The 18,551-nt window shown below is 43.0% G+C and overlaps 2 protein-coding genes across 2 annotated transcripts; one reads left to right on the top strand and one right to left on the bottom strand.

The window, feature by feature from the left end:
- Positions 1–74: 74 nt before the first annotated feature.
- cdc50c (Cdc50 family member C) lies at positions 75–7,757 on the top strand. The gene is made up of 8 exons (XM_086122947.1): positions 75–525; positions 676–792; positions 1,306–1,413; positions 1,497–1,587; positions 1,799–1,945; positions 2,010–2,222; positions 2,479–5,087; positions 7,522–7,757. Exons 1-7 carry the CDS (start codon positions 334–336, stop codon positions 2,664–2,666), a joined length of 1,056 nt encoding a protein of 351 aa, XP_085979073.1. The 5' UTR covers positions 75–333; the 3' UTR covers positions 2,667–5,087; positions 7,522–7,757.
- Positions 3,445–15,606, bottom strand: dcbld2 (discoidin, CUB and LCCL domain containing 2). The gene is made up of 15 exons (XM_086122945.1): positions 15,257–15,606; positions 13,792–14,016; positions 12,798–12,935; positions 11,807–11,858; positions 11,652–11,724; positions 7,962–8,095; positions 7,803–7,843; positions 7,497–7,712; positions 7,250–7,374; positions 6,822–6,969; positions 5,985–6,128; positions 5,809–5,902; positions 5,657–5,706; positions 5,452–5,580; positions 3,445–4,404 (listed from the first exon to the last, which is right to left on the bottom strand). The coding sequence occupies exons 1-15, from the start codon at positions 15,360–15,362 to the stop codon at positions 4,052–4,054; spliced, it is 2,028 nt and encodes a 675-aa protein (XP_085979071.1). The 5' UTR covers positions 15,363–15,606; the 3' UTR covers positions 3,445–4,051.
- Between the last annotated feature and the right edge of the window lie 2,945 nt (positions 15,607–18,551).

Below are 18,551 nucleotides of genomic sequence, written 5' to 3' on the forward strand. Positions count from 1 at the left end.
TTGCGACAAATACTTATAATGGCAACATCTCTGGTGTGTACAAACAGAAATGGAACTCCAAATAAATGCCCACATGAGGAATTACAATCAGGACAAATTGACTCTGTGTTGTCCAAAACAAAAGCCAAAAAGGCCAGAGCAGTAGAAATCAGGAAGAGGCGGTTGTTTGTGGTTAATTATTAACAGAGCTCCACCGTCTCTCGCCACAGCGAGAGGCCTGTCATCAGATGTCTGTGCGTCTTTGCGTAGTGATACCACAGGAACTGGAACAGGAAGCGAGCTAAGCCCCTTTGACAAAAAAACTGAAGCAAAGTTCCCCGCGCCGTCGCCGCCATGGCCAAAGGAAAGAGCGGACCCCTGGCCCGGAGGCCCGACAACTCGGCCTTCAAGCAGCAGCGTCTGCCCGCCTGGTCGCCCATGCTGACGGCTAACACCGTGCTGCCTTTCTTCTACTTCATGGCTGTCATCTGCTTGCTTCTAGGAATTTGGCTTCTGCTTACTGTTCAGAGTGTACAGGAAATCCGGGTAAGTCTCTCTCGTATTGTTTTCGATTGATAAAACTGGATGGTGGCGAGCTCAATGTTTTCACGTGCCTGAAAAGCGTGAGCGTCGAGGAAGGAAAAGGGCAAAGTTCATGGTGTGTGTTCTCTTCATCAATCTTTCTTGTCATCTTAGATGGACTACACAGACAGTGGCGCGTGTGCACGTTGTCACGACTTGCGAAAGAATGTGAGCAACGCAGCGTTGATCTGCACTTGTAAACTGTACTTTCATGTGGACAGACCCCTGAAGGTAAGGTGGACCAAGGAAGTCGTCTCCTTGAGCGCTCGACGCAGTCTTAGTCCAGCTCACTTTCTTTTATCTCATCTGTCGTACTTTGCCGATGTCGTAAATGATGTAAACCATTAACTCGAATGGCCAAAAGAGACCGTTAGAATCCCTCACTAATTGCGGCTGAAAAGAATAGCAGGAATCACAAAATTTAAAAATGCCTCCTCCGCCTTAATAAATTAAATAGGCATTTAGAATTTTCATTTTGTGTTTCCCTGGGTAGTCTCTGTGTGACAAAATTGTTTTGATGAACTGAGACCTTTGGATGTGATAAATATGCAAAGGACACAGGAATCAGGAAGGGGGCAAATACTATTTCACATCACTTGTATGTTATGTTTGTAGCGCATGGTAGGTGGTCTCTGCTTTGTATCGGTGGTGGACCAGTTTGGCTGTGCACTTGGCCACAAACATCTTTGATGCTTTCGAAATGGAGTTGAAGCCAAACTGAAGTTTAGTCTTCTACTTTGTAAGGGGGACGTCTTCTTCTACTATGGCCTCCAAAACTTCCACCAGAACCTGCGGAGATACATGGACTCCAGGGACGACGCGCAGATGGTTGGCAGGAAGACCAATTTGAAGGTGTTTTGCACAATATTGCGCCTTGTTTTTAAAATACAAGTTGACCTCGTGTGAATGAGTTCATCTTTATTGCGCTGATACAGACACCCAGCTCATACTGCAAGCCATTCGCCACCAATGACAAAGGGCTGCCTATCGCTCCCTGTGGTGCTGTGGCCAACAGCCTCTTTAATGGTAAACACACACCATTGGATATCACCAATGTCCTTTGAGGAATTATAGATGGGATAGGGCGTGCGCGTGTGTGTGTGGGGGGGTTACTAACTGGATGCCCATTACGTATGCAACATGTGATCCATAGTAATGTCTTGGTGAAGCGGCATATGGTACAGCATTGGTCACTATGTGTTTGTTTTAATTTATGACATCCCTTACTTCCTCACAGATTCATTCAAGTTCCAATATCTGGGCTCTGGTAGTTCAGATGACCCGGTGCCTTTATGGCGCAAAGGCATCAGCTGGTACACGGATAAAAACATTAAGTACCGCAACCCACAGATGGACAACCTCACCTTGGCTGAAGTCTTCCAAGGTAGTCTTTTTTTTTTGTGTGCAATTGCACATGATGGTGGCTAACTAGTGTGTGAACCCGACAGGCACGGCGCCGCCTCCCTACTGGCATAAGCCCGTGTACGAACTGCAGACGCACGACGCCATCAACAATGGCTTCATCAACGAGGACCTCATAGTGTGGATGCGGGAGGCTGCCTTCCCCAATTTTAAGAAGCTCTACGGCATTTTGCAACGCACCAACAAACCTTTTGAAAGTGGCCTCCCGAAAGGCAACTACAGCGTGGAGATCACCTACAGTATCTTTCTTGGAGAAGACATTATCTATTTTTATCACATTTTTATAACGTTTTCAGGTCTCTTAATAAATGTCCCGCTCACATTTTCAGAAATAGGCAAGACAAAATGTTTACATGGGTTGTTTAATTTCACACTTGGTGGGTGAGCAGGCACTTAATAAATCAACCTGTTTTTTTTTTTTAACAATCCATTGAAACTTTCCACATGAACCTTTTACCTTTATTTGCTGCCTTGACTCTTGACTTTTCCCTCCAGACTTCCCTGTGCAGTATTTCCGAGGCAGAAAGCAGGTGGTCCTGACCACGCTGAACTGGTTCGGTGGCCCCAATAAGTTCCTGCCCATTGCTTACCTGATCACCAGCTGCCTGGTTCTGCTGGCGGCCATCGGCCTCACCGTTGTGTGGTGGAAGTTTGGGAAGGACGGGAAAAACATGGATGAGTAATAAATACGTAGCAGGGACGAGTGATGGGAAAATGAAGCTTCAGATTTGTTTCATGAACCAATTGTAAAAAAAATTTGCTCCCCTAGATGGCAATGTTGGCTTAAAGAAAGGGGTTTAAGAAATAGCAAGTCTCCATCAAGAGGAGTGAAAAAAATACAATTGGTTCATGAACCAAATTCGAAGCTTCGTTTGTCCATCACGAGCAGGGATGATGTAAAACAAAAAACAAATGAAATTAAGACCAGAAAATATTGGTCAATACAAGGATTGGCACTGAATAGATTGCGTAGGTTGACATAACGTTACATTAACGTGAATAGAAACTAATTTAATGTCAAAATGTGTACATGTTTACTTTTCATTTTATACTAAAAGATATCAAATGTATTTATTTTGTTGTTGCCTGACATCTTTTGGCACTTGAAGGCTGGAACATACAACGTTATTGGCAGATTGAACGCACCATGTAGATTGTGATATGAACTTGCAGTAGAAAACATTGAAGTTGTCATTCAGGAAATGATCTTGTGCCGTCAATGGCAGTAAATAATTTTAAAACCTATTTTTCCCGTTTACCCTCATTTGGCCTTATTCACTAATAAATGTGTTACTCTGCACATAACTTCACTGTATATCCAAAATCAAGTCTGACACGTGCTTGTCGGCCGAATCTCATAAAAAAATTTTTTTTTTTAAAAGCAATATGGTCAAGATAAATGTTTTAAATTTCTGAGGAGCAAAAAAAAAACATTTAAAAAAATCACGTAATAAGTCAACGTAATGAAAGTGAATCTTTAATTACTGCCACCAGACAATCAATGGGCTGATAATCACTTCCCAAAATAAACAAAAACAGAGTAATGCTATACCTCTATTAAGTTTGCTTTATTTCTCACATTAAGACTTTGAAACGTTTATTCTGCTGAGGAACGACACAAACACAAGAATAGGCAACATTTGGTCTGCGCAAGCAGCGTGGGGTGGGCAGCGGGTGGGCTTCTCATCAGCAGGATTCAAAAATAAATATCAGTAAAAAAATCACTTGGGAATTCTACGAGGTTTGCGGCGACGGAATCACACGAGCAGTAACACAAGTTCAAGTCACACTTTCTAAGACGACACGTACCGTGGACAATGAAGCTAAGGAGGAATTCTTTGTTTTCCCATCATCACCTTTGTAACAGAGGGGGAGAAATCACAGTTTCACAAGAGCAAGAATCACAGATTTTGAAAAACAGTAGTCGGCGCGCTCGTCTTGTGATCCGCATGTGGCGCGCAAACAAACATTCATTTCTGCGCTTTCAGTGTTCCGACTGGAATGGCGCCATCGCAAGCGGGTCCAACTCGCCATGTGTACATGATACAAAGCTCAGGTCGTTGGCTAATCACGCGCCCCCTTCGACCCTGGTGGCACCGCACTGGGGCACCTGGTAGGTGGGGTCGTGTCCAGTGGCGGTTTTGGGTGTGTCATAGGCCGACTGGCTGCCGTCTGTCCGTGCCAGCTGCAAAGTGGTGGGCGCGGCCCCCGACGGGTGGCAGCCCATGTCCACCACAATGGGGGTGGCGTACTCGGTCCCGGAGGCGGGCAAGGGCTCGGCGTATGCATGGTAGACGTCCGGGGAGATGGGGGCGTCGTACAGGTCGGGGTCGCTGTAACCCGGGTCAGGACCCTCGTCTGGTTTAAAGGTGGACCGGGCACCCAACGTTGTTACGCCGCTCACCAGGGGCTGTGCGTATTCTGTACAGATACACGTGATGTAAATATATGACAAGAACATCAACACTGTTGTAGTAAGCATCTCCACAGATGTCAATATTTAGTGTGAAGATGTTGTTGTTTTTTAACTGGACAGCACATTATAACCATATTTAAAAGGGGTCTCAACTGTTACCAAAAAAGACAAATGCAGAATGCTGCAACCTGCTGGCGGGTTTCTTTACTACCAGCTTGTCCACCACTAGTACTGTGTCACTCTCAACAAGACCCCTTTCACATGAAAGAATTTTGCAACAATACTGTATTCAAGTGGGCAAGAACAGTGGTGTCCCAGCCAGGACACCTCAAATGCTGTTCAGATGTTTTGGGAGGAGCCTGTTAATATTGAAATGTTTTTGGGGTGTTTTAAGCAGTCTTGCCTGAAACAACAAAAAATTGACTTTCCAACAAGTTAGTCACTTTGTAGAATGTTACTGGAATAAAGGTCTTCAAGCATCTGTCATTTGCTTTACAAAAGTACATATCAGAATGGCTGTTGGATACAATTTGAATAAACAAAAAACGAGTGGTTAGAATTTATTATATTTCATTGGTTGACTTGAGTGGTGTAAATAGGTTGTGTTGCACTTTGCAGTTAGGTATGATGAACAATTTCTTGTGATTTTGTTTTTCAGTAAGGAGTAATGAAGATGCTTGAGGGAAATGTAAGTAAAAAACATTTATGCCTATATATTATCATTTTAATTAGAGGTTTACTCTTTTATAGGAATTTTATTCTGCCAAATATATCATTCTGCATCCGCCTAAAAAAATCTGACATATTTTGTATCAGAGTTAGTTGTGAACCTCTTCTTTGTGTGTATTATGTCTGTATTATATTGGACCCTGATGATCGAGGCGCACACACACCAGAAAGAGCACAATGTTGGGCTGGAATGGATTAATGACATTTTCCATTTATTTCAATGGGGAAAGAAGATCTGGGAGCAAGAATTACCCTTAGCGATGCTTTAAATCTAATGGTCAGTACAGCAAGCGGCAGCTTATATCCGGCATCACAAATTGTACCTGCAGGTTCAGCGTACAGTCTAGGAACGGCGCCCCTCGTCGTGAGCCGGCCCACCTCGCTGCTGGTGTAGCGGACCTCCGCGTCCACCATTTTGGACGGCAGCAGCTGTTTCATACTTTTCCACCAATCTACAAGGAAAATGTGACTAATTCCAAAAGGGAAGTTGTCAAAGGGGGACGCGAAAAAGAAAAAACAATGACACACCGGTTCGATTCCAGTGAGGAAGGTCATATGCTCCTTCGGAGCTCTGCTTCCTGTAAACGGAGATGTCGAGTCATAAAAGCAATGTTGCTGCTGGGTTTTTTTTTTAAGGGGGGGGGGGGGGGGTTGTCAAGTCATGATGAGCAAATACATACCGACTCCTCCAGTGCCAAGCGCAAACCACCAGCAAGATCAGTACTGTCAACACCATGACCAAGACAGGCACCAGAACGGCAGCCAGCGCCACTTCTGAGCAAACAAATAGAATAAGAATGAACCCATCCCCAGACCAACCATTTGCTTTAAATTTGGTAATTTTTATTAAACAAACCTTTGCCAGTGAGAGGCGGCATGGTGGTGTTTCTGATGTCTGGAGGTGGTGTGGTCTTGCCGAATGTACGTGGACGTTTCGTGGCTGCTTGGCGAGGGGTGAAACCGGGAGGCGGAAACATCCTGGGCGCCATACCCCGCCTCGCTGTGGAGAACAACACCACTTTAGCTACCTTATATACAGGCGTTACGGTTCCGTTTGTAAAAGTTTGATCAAGTGTCCCAAAATATCCAACCCTGAGGCTCAAAATAAGGGGTTTCACATTGCAGTTTACAGGTTAAAATTAGCATTTTGGCCTCATCAAAGCATACTGAATTGCAAAGATGAGAATCAACCAGCTTGACTGTCTTAAGAGCTTTGCTGGCGCGAACACACGTGAAACAACATGCCAGTCGGAGGTTGAGGCTTGAGTAGCTCTGTGCTACTTACGCCGCGCCAGCTAGCTAGCAACAATGTTTGGCTGCTTACTGCTATGGTGTCCCTCCTAAGTTAGTAATCATCACCACCGCGGGGCAAATGAACTATACTTCTGGTATGACAAGTCTTGTTCTCACAAAAGGGATGACGAGGAAAGCCAAAGAAGCCAGGATAGATGCAAAGGACTGACACGGCTAGCGCGTTTAACACCGGAATTAATTGCTTGGGGTGATCAAGACCACTTTTCACAGACGGAACCGCATTAAAGTGGAGACCATCCAACTTTGAACAGCAAAAAAACTGGCAAATTAATACGTGTCTGCACTCCGGAGAGAAACCTTTTCAAAAGAGAACCGTAGACACGTGAATCGGAACTGGCATCAAAATCAAACAACCAACCAATGAGCATTGCGCTCTCACCTGTAGACACTTGGCATCCAAGCAGCTCCAGCTTGATAGCGATCCTCTGCTGCCACCAGGTTGGATTTATCCTCACGTAGCGTGCCTCGATGGGGGGTATGAAATTATTCCTCACCTCGTCCAGGTAGTTGATGTTGCCTTGGAAAACCTGAAACCACAACAAAAAAAGTCGCCAGAATCCCAATGGTGGCATTCCCAAAACAGGCCACTTAATCCATATCCATCCATTATTAAAGCAACGTGCCCATCCGAGCACTCTACACAAACCACTAATTTCCTTGGAAACCCTGAGTCAATACCTGTTGCTATGGAAACACCGCAACATATGCGACCCCTCAGCCATCCGAAGAGTCATATTTTTTCCTATCAATTCGCCCAGCATGGATGCCGGCGACGTGATTAATAAACTGATTCGCCGCTTGCGTTACCATGTCTTGTGTGGAGTTTGCTTCTTTGTAGCAGAGCCACCGCTGGCCGTCGTGACTGTAGAGGACTCGGTATGCTGCCACGTAGTATGGGTACTCCCTCAGCGTAGAGCCTGTGCTGGTGATGCCTTCATGGAACAAAAATAATCATAATAAGGAGAATAATTTTATTGAAAAAAATGATTGCTTTCACAGGATTTATGACAACATCTAAGTGGTGCACCTAATATATTGGTAACCTGGTCAATACCTGTGATTCTCTTCTGTCGTTTCAGGTCCACCTGTAACCACTGGTGCTGGTCATTCTGGGAGGGCGCCCAGGGAAGGCCCGCCTTTTTTAGCCGAGCTCCTGACGGCGCCCACACGCTGAGCTGGCCCGCCACGTCGTTCCACTCCCACACGGACGAGGCGGAGATCTGAATATCCGCCACGCCGCCGGACTCCAATCCCAAGGTTCCATAGCAGCCTTTCAGCAGTCATTTAAAAAAAAAAAAAAAGTCAACCACATGCCTTTTGGTGTGTCCTTTTACACTTGTTGAAGTGACGTGACACCTACCATTTGTCCTGAAGGTGAAGAGACTGTTTGACAGGGTTCCTCTACGGGGCAGTAAAAAGTACATTAGGGGAAGGTGACAAATCAACATTTTCTTCTATTTTCTGTTTGCCCAGGCTTCCTAATACATTTGTCCATGAGCAGTTCTTTTTTTTTTCTTACCCAGTGGACGTGACGTTGTTGGCCAGTGTGCCCTTGTAGTGTGGGATGCCTTTACTGCTCACCACATGGATTCTGCCCCCAACGGCGTTGGACACCACGCCAGCGTGGACGGCGGCCAAACATAGTGGAGATGACTAGATGGGTGGAATTTTTTTTTAAAGGTTGTTAGTCACACGTCAGGGATTCCCACACCATCAACCTCATACCCTCTGCAGTATCGTAGAATATGAAATCAATTGAAGAAATGCAGTACCTGCAACCTGAATACACGGACATTTGATTTTAAATGGCATTTTCTAGTTTACATTTACACTGCTCAAAAAAAACTGCTTCTCCATAGACATTGCAGCTTTCAATCTAAACTGATTAGAATTTTTTTTTTAATTGCAAGGGTTTTGGCCATTGATCACTTTATTTAAAGTATAGGCTATATATTGTGAACATACTTTTTTTTTTATTGTTAAAATGCATAAAGTGATAGTAAAATTATGAGAAATAATATCACATTTAACAATCTCAATTTTATATAATACATAAAAATGAACATGTGTAAAATAAATCTTTGATGAGAAAATGTAAAAGATTTTCAGATCAAAAAATCAAGATGTACATGCTATCGTTCGCGCTACGGCAGATGGGATGCCCATGAGTTGCCGTGATGTCACCTCTATTTGGCCAGATCCGCGCGAGTGTCTCAGGTAGTGAATCACGCTGCCGGCTGCATTCCAATCTAAATGTGCTACACTCAACACAAAAGAGAGCCTTCCCGCAAACAGCTGGGATTTTTTTTTCCCTAAATGACTGGAAAAGGTCTACCAGAGGAATTTGGCACTAACGAGTTGTGGGGCAACATGCCGAGTGACGATGGTGTTGACATGCATGTATTTATTCACAGGCACGCTGCAGGCAATCAACACTCCTCCAATGACTGCTTCGAATTTCGTATGAACACACACACACACACTCCACTTCCGAGCAAACCACTCGGGCTATGTTTCCACCAAGCCCTGGTTTGTGTAGGCGGGATGGCCAGAACTGCGTTAGCTATATAAACAGTGTGTGACATCTTAGCAACACCACACAATTGCACTGTACTGATTTAAGTGCGACACCATTCGCGAGCCAAGCACACAGCAATATGTTGCGATTAAAAGAACACTTCCAAATTCCAACTGTAACACAACCCAAACCGTAAAAAACATGTCATGCAGTATTATTTTCAGTGGTGGAAGCATCACTTCATCAGATTATACATTGTCAATTAGTGTCGTGCATGTGACGCATGCACCAGACATGTTTTATCGAAGACTGAATTGTCCCCAGGTGCGGATGTGAGCGTGAATGTTTGTCGATATCTGCTTCGCGATTAGCTTACGACAAGTCCGTGATGTTTCCCAAATCACACCCAAAATTAGCAAAAATGGGTTCCTAATCAGGACAAGTGTTACAGAAAATTGACAGATGTTTAATTTCACACCTGATCGGGTGGCCGGGCACTCCAGAGACCGAACTAGTTGTACACAAGCTATTAAAAGTATGGCACCTTAATAGTAATTTTTAAATCTGTTGACAATGGAAAATTGAAAAACTGCACCGTAGTGAATTCAATATAAATGTAGACCTTGAAAGTGAAATGGAGAGCTTCAACCCTGCCGCCGACGCAGTGTCAATGTGTCATTCCTCCATACTCACGATAATATGATGCTGCTGGGATGTGCACGCACGCACACTCTTACATACCCTATATATGACATGCAGACACAGTGAGGTGTTGTCCGGCATGTCAGCTGCACTGAGTCACTCTCTGAGAACACGCTGCAGCTGCACTGGATTAGGAGCTCTTTTCTTCTGGGCCAAAGTATTATCTCACCTCCGTTTCACCCCTCTGACCCGGACCCCTCCTCTGTTCCTGAGGGACGCCCCATTCCCTCATAGCCCAGCCCACCACCTCCTCCGTCCGTCATCCTCCCGTCGCCCGGCAGCAAACCTCCTCCCTCGGTCGAATCATGCAGTGATGACATCATTGCGCCCCCGCGGACTCAGATACCAAAAAGAAGAGGCCAGTTGACGAGGCAAAACCTCAAACGTGCCTTAAAAGGACCACGAGGTCAAATTGCAATGAGGCTCAGTGAAGGGAAAACAATAACCCTAATTTGTACCTTCAAAGATGGCAACACGTTCTCTCGTATATCAAAAACTGTGCTCGCTTGTATGTTATCTTGGTGTTGCTATGATATGCTATGATGTCGTAACCAACATTGTCGTCCTCAATGAATTTCTTTCTTTTGAATTTTGAGTCGGTGACATTTCTCAGAATTCATACTCAATTTTGGCAGTAGTATCTACTAAGCATTGCGGCGTATTTAGAATGCAGGAGTTGCTGTGATGTGTGCTATGATGTGGTCATCAAATTTAGAGTTTTCTATTCATTTCTTGAGCGTATTCATTTTCTGAGCATTCAACAAGGTTCATAAAGTTACTTAGTTCATGAAAGAAAGATATTGATAGAATGTAATTTAGAACTGCTAATTTAATTTGTGAGTCATTGTTCAATACAGTGAGCTTGCTTCCCAAGTCAGATAGCGACGGTTACTCCTCTAACGTGACTTCGCAGACACGAGAGAACATGTATCAACATGTCCCGACCAGCCAGGTGTCAGGTGCTGACTGCAAGTGAATCGCATCGGTTGCCGTTTATTCCGTTAGCGTGCCGACTAACTAGATAGCGGGCCAAATTGAAGTAGTTCAGTGCCATCCGAACAGAGAGAAAGCTAATTAGCGTGGGAGCAACAACCACTTTGTAACAACAAGAGACAAACTGCCAGCATTTCAAGAGGCGCTCGATATCAGATCAATTTGAGTACTACCTTAGGAATAGGAATAGAATTTGCAGCAAACAGTGTGTCATCCAAGTGAGCTTAGCATCCAATATGGAGACATATACAGTCTGGTACCTTCAGCGGGTGTTGACATGACTGCAGCCGCCAAGTTAAAAAATATATATATATATATATATATATATATATATATCCAAAGTGGGGTGTTTACAATAACATTTAGTGTGGTTAACTTCTTATTACATTTGTATGACAGTTAAGAAGCGTTAAAAAGTATTACCATAATGCGTGAAGTTGACTTGCCTTCAGCAAGTCTCCCTTTCAACTTCAATAGAACCCACATCGACGCCATCGAAGGATGAATCGTTGCATATTCTTTTAGTTGTATTGTTGAACACTTTCATGCCCCAATAATGATAACCCGTAACCTGATAACATGATAACCTATCCACTGTAGTAACCGCTGTCCCTCACAGGGTTAAATAGAGGTTGACTGTGTCTTTTTACAGCGAATAAGGATTTTATAGTCGCATTTCCACCTACCGTTCCCCAAACCTTTAGTTCTAGGTCTTTGTTTTAGACTAAAAAGTTCCAATCTGTTCACGGCTGCATATCCTTCCCCAAAGCTTCTTGGACCTCTTCAAAGTACGAAACCATTTAAGGGTCTTTATTTGCCCCTGATAGATTTCCCCGGGACTCAATTTTAAAAAAGGTTCCAGCAGTCTTAGGTTCTTGGGCATGCGCTATCATATATGATGGCCACCGTGACAGAATAAGATTTCTATTGCCATTACCTCCTATTGAGAAAACATGACCCGATTCCTAATACGGCTTCGAATCAGGTTTTACTCACCTCTCTGTATCCATTTGGTGTTGTTCCGGATACCTCCTGGGTCGAAGTCAAGCATCCGGCTGGACAGTATTTACTTGGGAAGAGAGAGAATGGAAATGAATGTTGGAGAAAAAAAAAAACAAATGTCGCCATTACGCAAACGTCAAGGAACTTACCTAAACTCCGCCTCGGGAAAATCACTGCCTTTGTGCAGGCAGGTGATGAGATCTAAAGTAAACAATGTCAGAACAGGTTTATGTCATGAATTAACAACAATTAGTGTGATGTTGTCTGACAAGCAATTAGTGGCTTGAACACAATTGTGATTGTACCAGTGGCAATACAGTACTACAACCTGACTTGCTAGTTATTTGGCTAAAACACCAATGTGGCTAAGAAGCAATAATAATAATATACAGTAATAACAATATAGAGGGAGAGAGATTAAAATTCTTTCTTTTTTATACGGTCCATATTTCACAGGTTTTCCACATACCCGTTCACAATCTGAATGCAATTTCTTGAAGAGCAACTGACCGATTAATTGGTTTCTGATTGAATGTTTTTATATTCATTTGTAATGTTTTAATCACACATCTTTAGGTCATCTTGTTCGTTACTATGCCTAAATTGGAGATGTGAGACTTAATACACCAGAGAATGTCACATACGCAGGATTGAAAATATTCCAAATTTTAAAAATGAGAGACATGTTGAAGTTTTAACAGTTTGGCAACCCAAATTTTAACAAATTCATGAGTCAACACAGCTTAACCGGAATTCTCCAGAAATCCTGTGGCGTAAAATGTATCTGGTAAAAAAAGCCACCGAGTCAAAGTGACTAACACTATACTCCCCCAACTACCGACCACGAACGGTCGCTATGGTGACATATATGCCGGCCAGTGGCCGCGTGGGTCACCTTTGTAAGCGAGAGATATTGGCAATGATTTGCAGAACAAGAATTCACTCTAAAAATAAAAATAAAACGCTATTTGGAAGAGCTAACTGCCGTGACTTGACTTAACAGACACCACCACTTCCTCTTTCTGTGGCATGAAAAAGCGCAAGTGACGGCAACGCCGGCTGAGTAGAAAATTAAATTTGAATGCAAAAAAATTGTATCCACGTGATCTGTACGCATGACAAAAAGTCAAAGCTTGTTACCTGTGTGTTCTGTGGTGGAGTAGGACAGGTAGAATCCACGTCCAGTGTGGTGGCTCCCACTCATGAACTGAACAGTAACCTGGTTGCCGGTGGACTCTATTAGCATGTTCACATTCACGTTCAAGCCGCAGTACTTCGCTGGAGCATGACAAAAGTCAGGTTGGTTAGAAAACTAATTTAATAAAACACTTTAAGACTGCATATTATGCAGTAACATAACTACATTCAATTGCCTTCTCTGGACATTTAACATCTGAGAGGCAAATTTTGGTTGCTATCTAAAGTGACTGCTTGAAGCACTAGACAAGTGTGACCGGAACACCGAACACACCAGGATCAGAATTTAATTGGTAAAACATATAGAATAGAATGGCTTGTATGAATAGTGTCTTGTGATAAACACTTGTAAGCTAACTGCGTTCATAGCATCTTGAGCTAGCATGCTATGGCCCTTTTAGCGCTACTTTAAAATCTTTCGAGCTTGACACTATCACAGTACAAGATGCAAATATGATGTGTGTTTTGTAAAAATCTAACAAATGTTTCTTTTGTGCGCTCCCCGGCAGCTAGTTTGAGTCATTTTTCGTTTTAATGAGGAAAGGTTGCACAATTGTTTCGTAACTATGAGGGAGTTATCAATTAGTCAATTTATAAAGAAACAAATCAAAAAGTTGATGTATTTAGCTGCACCAGTAGTACAAATAGTTACGTCAAATAACACGGGTCAACACATTTTTACTACTTTATTAATCAGAGATTAAAGTAAACTTTTCCAAATTTTACTTAACACATGACAACAGTTCCTCTCTTGGATGCCTTTTTTTTTTTTTTTTACATATACATTTTTATGACACTCTATAAGCCAGTCAATCCCATGAGACTTCCACGTATGGCAAACGGCCTCTATTAAGTAAACATCAACAGGTTGACAGGTGGTTTTATATTTTGGCGTTATCGCAAGTAGTCGCACAAACTGCATCGACATTGCGCTTACCGATCTCGCTCCTGGCAGGTCCGATGCCGTTGTACAGGCGGAGGTAGTTGACCTGGCAGTCGCTGTCGTCGATGTCCAGCCCGGCGAAACGGAAGCGGACCCTGTTGCCAGGGGGCACGCTGATCTCCCACTCGCACACGGTGTTGTTGGGGTATGGCCCCGGGTAGCCCAGAGACGACAGCGTCCCGCTACTGGGGCCCAGCACTGTGGGGCCGCAGCCATCACCTGCACAAAAACAACACCACCACAAACAGAAGGTGACTTTTGTGTAGTTGTTCGGGCCAGACCTTAGTTTGGCGATAAATTGACTGGGTGTTTTAATTTAACTTTAATCTTACACTGTTTGCAACATTGCTTAGCCCGAGGACCAGGCTTTATCTATTCCCTTTATTTCCTATGGGAAAATTTGAAGTCAAAAGGCTTGTTTTCAACCTCCGAGGATCCACTGTAATCCTTTTTGCAGCTGCAAAAAACTAGCTAATCGTAAGCGATACATCAAAAAGTGCAACTTAAGTCAACTTGTGACCTGAAAGATTTTTTTTTCTTTTTAAAAGGGGGAGCTGAAGTGTGTTTATCTGCGTTATGCAAGAGCTTCCCGGTGGACATTATCCAGCTGAACAGGACAAAAACAAAAGCCTCTTTCCCTGCTCTGACTCACAGCAATGTTCACCAGCAGCTCATGTTACCTTCCTAATAACTAACCACAACACATCACTTTTAAATTAACCGTCCCCTTATGCCATTACATTCGGTATAATTCCATTATATATTAGATAGATATTGACTGAATTGCATGTATTTTCAGCTGTAATTAAAAGTTATGTCAAAATTGTCCACGTGTTTACAGTCAAGCTCCCCCATCCCCTAACTTCACCCCCACCTGAGTTTTACTTTTAAAACTTTACTCATTTCGCACACCTGTGCCTAAAGTAGCTTCTCGCGTATTTAAATACACCATTCGATTCCCCAACACACCATAAAAGCGTGCAAACATGAGGAACTGGCGTGATTGGTGCGAGGGGAAAGGCCACAACATGCCCGACATGTGCTGCTGTCTCGTATTGGCGAGACAGCAGCCATGCTCCGTTAAAACTTGAAGGATTTTAAAAGAACCTTCCTCCATTTCACATTTTAATACAGGCAGGGAGTACGAATCTGCATCGTGTACTCTTGCTTTGACACTTTGCTTTATATCGGCGGTCGTGTGAGCCCCCAAACCGTCCGCGTATCGAAAGCATATCACGTGAACAAAACCGGTTCTCCTGGTTTTTAGCGCAAGGAATGTATGGCGACGGGCGGCGGCAGGCGGTGAAAAATCAAACGGAATTCCGCGTACGAAAATGGCCATGTTAGGACACAGCTCAACTTTTCATTGCATTTGTAACACATTGTGTTAGTATGCATGTTCCCCCTCCCCATCTCGCGCCAGCGTTCACAGCACTGATCGCAGACTTTTGGCACCCACCTTTTTGCGCCCTGCAGCCTTCCGCGGTGAGGATGATGACGAGGATCGACAGGACGAGAACCCCGGCCCCTGTCGGCCCCCTGCCCACCATTACCGCTCCTTCCATAGTAGCAGCCTGCAGTCCAAATGCATACTGCTCGCTTCGGGACCACCGGCAGCACACCGCTCCGATCGAAGTGCACCAAGCGGGTCGACGTTCAGGTCCACGCGAGCGGAACCGAGCGTGGCTCGTCCACCCCACCCCCGTGGATGTTATTCTGTCCTGCTGTGATGATCCAGTGATTCGCGACACTCACTATGGAGGTCAGTTAGTTAGCACACACACACACCACAACCAATCTAAAGGGCGACTTCCTCCATTCAAGCTCCACCCCCTGGAACTCGCTCGCACACATTTGACACCCCCGCAAGTCCAAAGGGCAAATCCACCTTGGACTTATTTGGCCTAAGGGGAAATACAGTCTCCTCCAAATGTATTGGAACAGCAAGGTCAATTCCTTTTTTTTGTTTTTTGTTGCTGTTGTGTACGGAACACTAATGTGTTTGAGATAAAAGTTTAGAATCCCAGCTTTTAGTTTCTGGTATTTACATTTAGGTGTGTCAAACAACTCGGGACATGGCGCCTTTTATTTAAAGCCACCCATTGTTCAAGTGAGCAATAGTAGTGGAACATATGACTGAAGTGTCTTTCTTGTTGCTCAGGTGTTGGCTTGAGATGGTTGTTAGATAGTGCTTGTGTTCGGCTTTTGGTTTCACATGTGAAAACCGCACTTGCTGTTAAGCAAACGTGAAGACCAGAGAGCTGTGTATGGAAGAAAAGCAAACCATTTTGTATTTGAAAAAAAGAGTGGATAATAGATCCGAGCTAGTGCACAAACATTGGACATAGCTGATAAAACAATTTGGAATGTCCTGAAAACGAAAGAAACTACTGGTGTACTGAGCAACAGACGTCGAGCAGGTATGCCGAGGGTGTCAACAGCACTTCCTGACAGAAACATTGTGAGAGGGAAAGGAAGCCAGCGGTGTTGTTTACCTCTCGGTCCCCACACACCGCAATAATCTTGTCCCACGTCGTTTTTATTTCACCACGCTGGGTGTTTTTTAAATTTAGTTTGACTGTGTGTGTCTGCCTGTTCTGCGCATGCGTGTGACATGTTGTCTCAACGGTGATGGGATATCACAATATCACGCCACCAAAACGTCACATCAGCCTATCATGGCGAAATATATACTGTATTACAACTTCCTTATTGTTTTGCCGTGTCCACATTGACTCTGTGATTTGTTTTCTCTTCTGAAGCACCACAAAATCAAGTGAAAGAAAGCAGTTACGGTCTAAACATTTGTTTTGGAGAGTCACTGGAGCGAGCAGTTTCGGTCACTATGGTGTTATGGAGGCGTTCCATCAAAATCGTGTTTCCTCAGCATCATGACTCATCGGGAGGATGGCCTGTTTATTATTTTTATTTCTTGATGACATATTCCAGGTTGGATTCCATTAAACTGCTGGCACACTAAAAGTTCATGCTAAATGAAATTAGCAGTCATTAAAAGCACACACACACACAAAATCATAAACATGAAAAAATACATATGGACAATTTAGATTTATGCATGAGGAGAACATACAAAACTCCACACAGGAAGGCCGCAGCCCAGATTCAAGCTTCTGAATCTCTGTGAGGCAGACATGCTAACTGCAAATGCTACATGCTATTGTTTTTGTCATTAAAATAATAAAAACATTTTATCATGACACATTAAAACAAATTGTAATGTAATTAAATTGCTTACGTATTATTTATTGTATTTTATAATATTTAAAATACACATACAAAGTAATCTATAAATTTAGAAAATGTTATTTCATATTTATAACAAAATATACAGTATATGTTAAGTACATTTATAAAGTACCGGTACATAAAAATAAGAACAAAAAAAATCGTTTTTGTCACACTGATACTGTCCATACTGATAACTGGGTGGCTCGCGTCATGTGAAGTTAATTAAGTGTGTGTGTGTGCGCGTTTGTGTGTGTGTGTGTGTGTGTGTGTGTGTGTGTGTGTGTGTGTGTGTGTGTGTGTGTGTGTGTGTGTGTGTGTAATATAATATCTGGAGTTAGTTGTTGTATGATGTACTGCAATACTGTACTTTTTTCCCCCTAGACTTTATGCATTGGAAGATGAAGCAAAGGGCGACATGTAGTGGTCAGAATATAGAACTGCTGCAGATATTTAAATACAATACAATACAATAAACATAAACGGCACAATTTCAATGTAAACCCTTATCTACTAAAATGATGACAATAAAAAACAATGAAAAGCAGTAATCGGGATAGTATCAAATGAATTTGCTAAATTGTGTATGCATCATGACGCAGTAACATGAAATATTTAAAACAGCAGCAGGTGGTCCAAAGTAATTGCTGCACTAGTGGGTCACTTAATACATGTTCACCCAAATCAATGACTTGATGAGAGTGCGGCCTGTTCGGAAGATGACGGTTTGTAAGAAGGAGGCATTTAGTTCCACATCACGTGACAGGTTGATGTCCCAACATAAAAAAGACAATCGTTACAATTGGAATTCAACTATTGAAAAAGATGCAATATCCACGAAGGTGCCATTTGATCGAGCTTTTTTCAAGAGCCATTTGTATTAAGAATTGATCTTAAAAAAAATCTCATACGTTATTATTTAATGTGAATATCAAAATGATAAATTACTGGAAAAATATATTGTGATAAAATAGAAGTACAGTAATCAAATGGGAGTTGCCGTTTTTAAGTGACGGTCACATGTCAGCATCCGTGTTGCAGTACATGTGCATAAGCACATGTTTCCACCAGAGGGAGCTCTAAAGGGCACCAACTTGCACCAGGTTCACCATTTGCGAAGACACTTGGGGAAAACTCATTAAATATATCAAAATTATAAATATTATAGACGGTTGACGGTGCTTTTCTTCAATTTACTTTATTTACACACATTCGGAGTGCTGCAACATGTAAAACAAAAAAAAGTAGTGGTTAATGGTTAATTCAATAATAGTTTGAAAAATAAGTACAGAATAATAAAAATTTAAAGGGGGGGGGGGTGACTGTACTCCATGTGCCCCAGTCAGAGAGAAAACACACACATGAGCAGTTAGTTAAAGACAGTGGATGTTGAAGAAACCCTCCGGGTGATGCTCGCAGCACGCACATGCAGCTCAGACGATTACAGTATTTATTTGCGATGCGAAAAGGTACCGGTAATCAAGAAGGCCTTGCTGGTTCCTGGAGCA

The sequence above is a fragment of the Hippocampus guttulatus genome, chromosome 11 (assembly GCF_054856545.1).
Source record: "Hippocampus guttulatus isolate MCC_2025c chromosome 11, RoL_Hgut_1.0, whole genome shotgun sequence".
Taxonomy (NCBI): Eukaryota; Metazoa; Chordata; class Actinopteri; order Syngnathiformes; family Syngnathidae; genus Hippocampus; species Hippocampus guttulatus.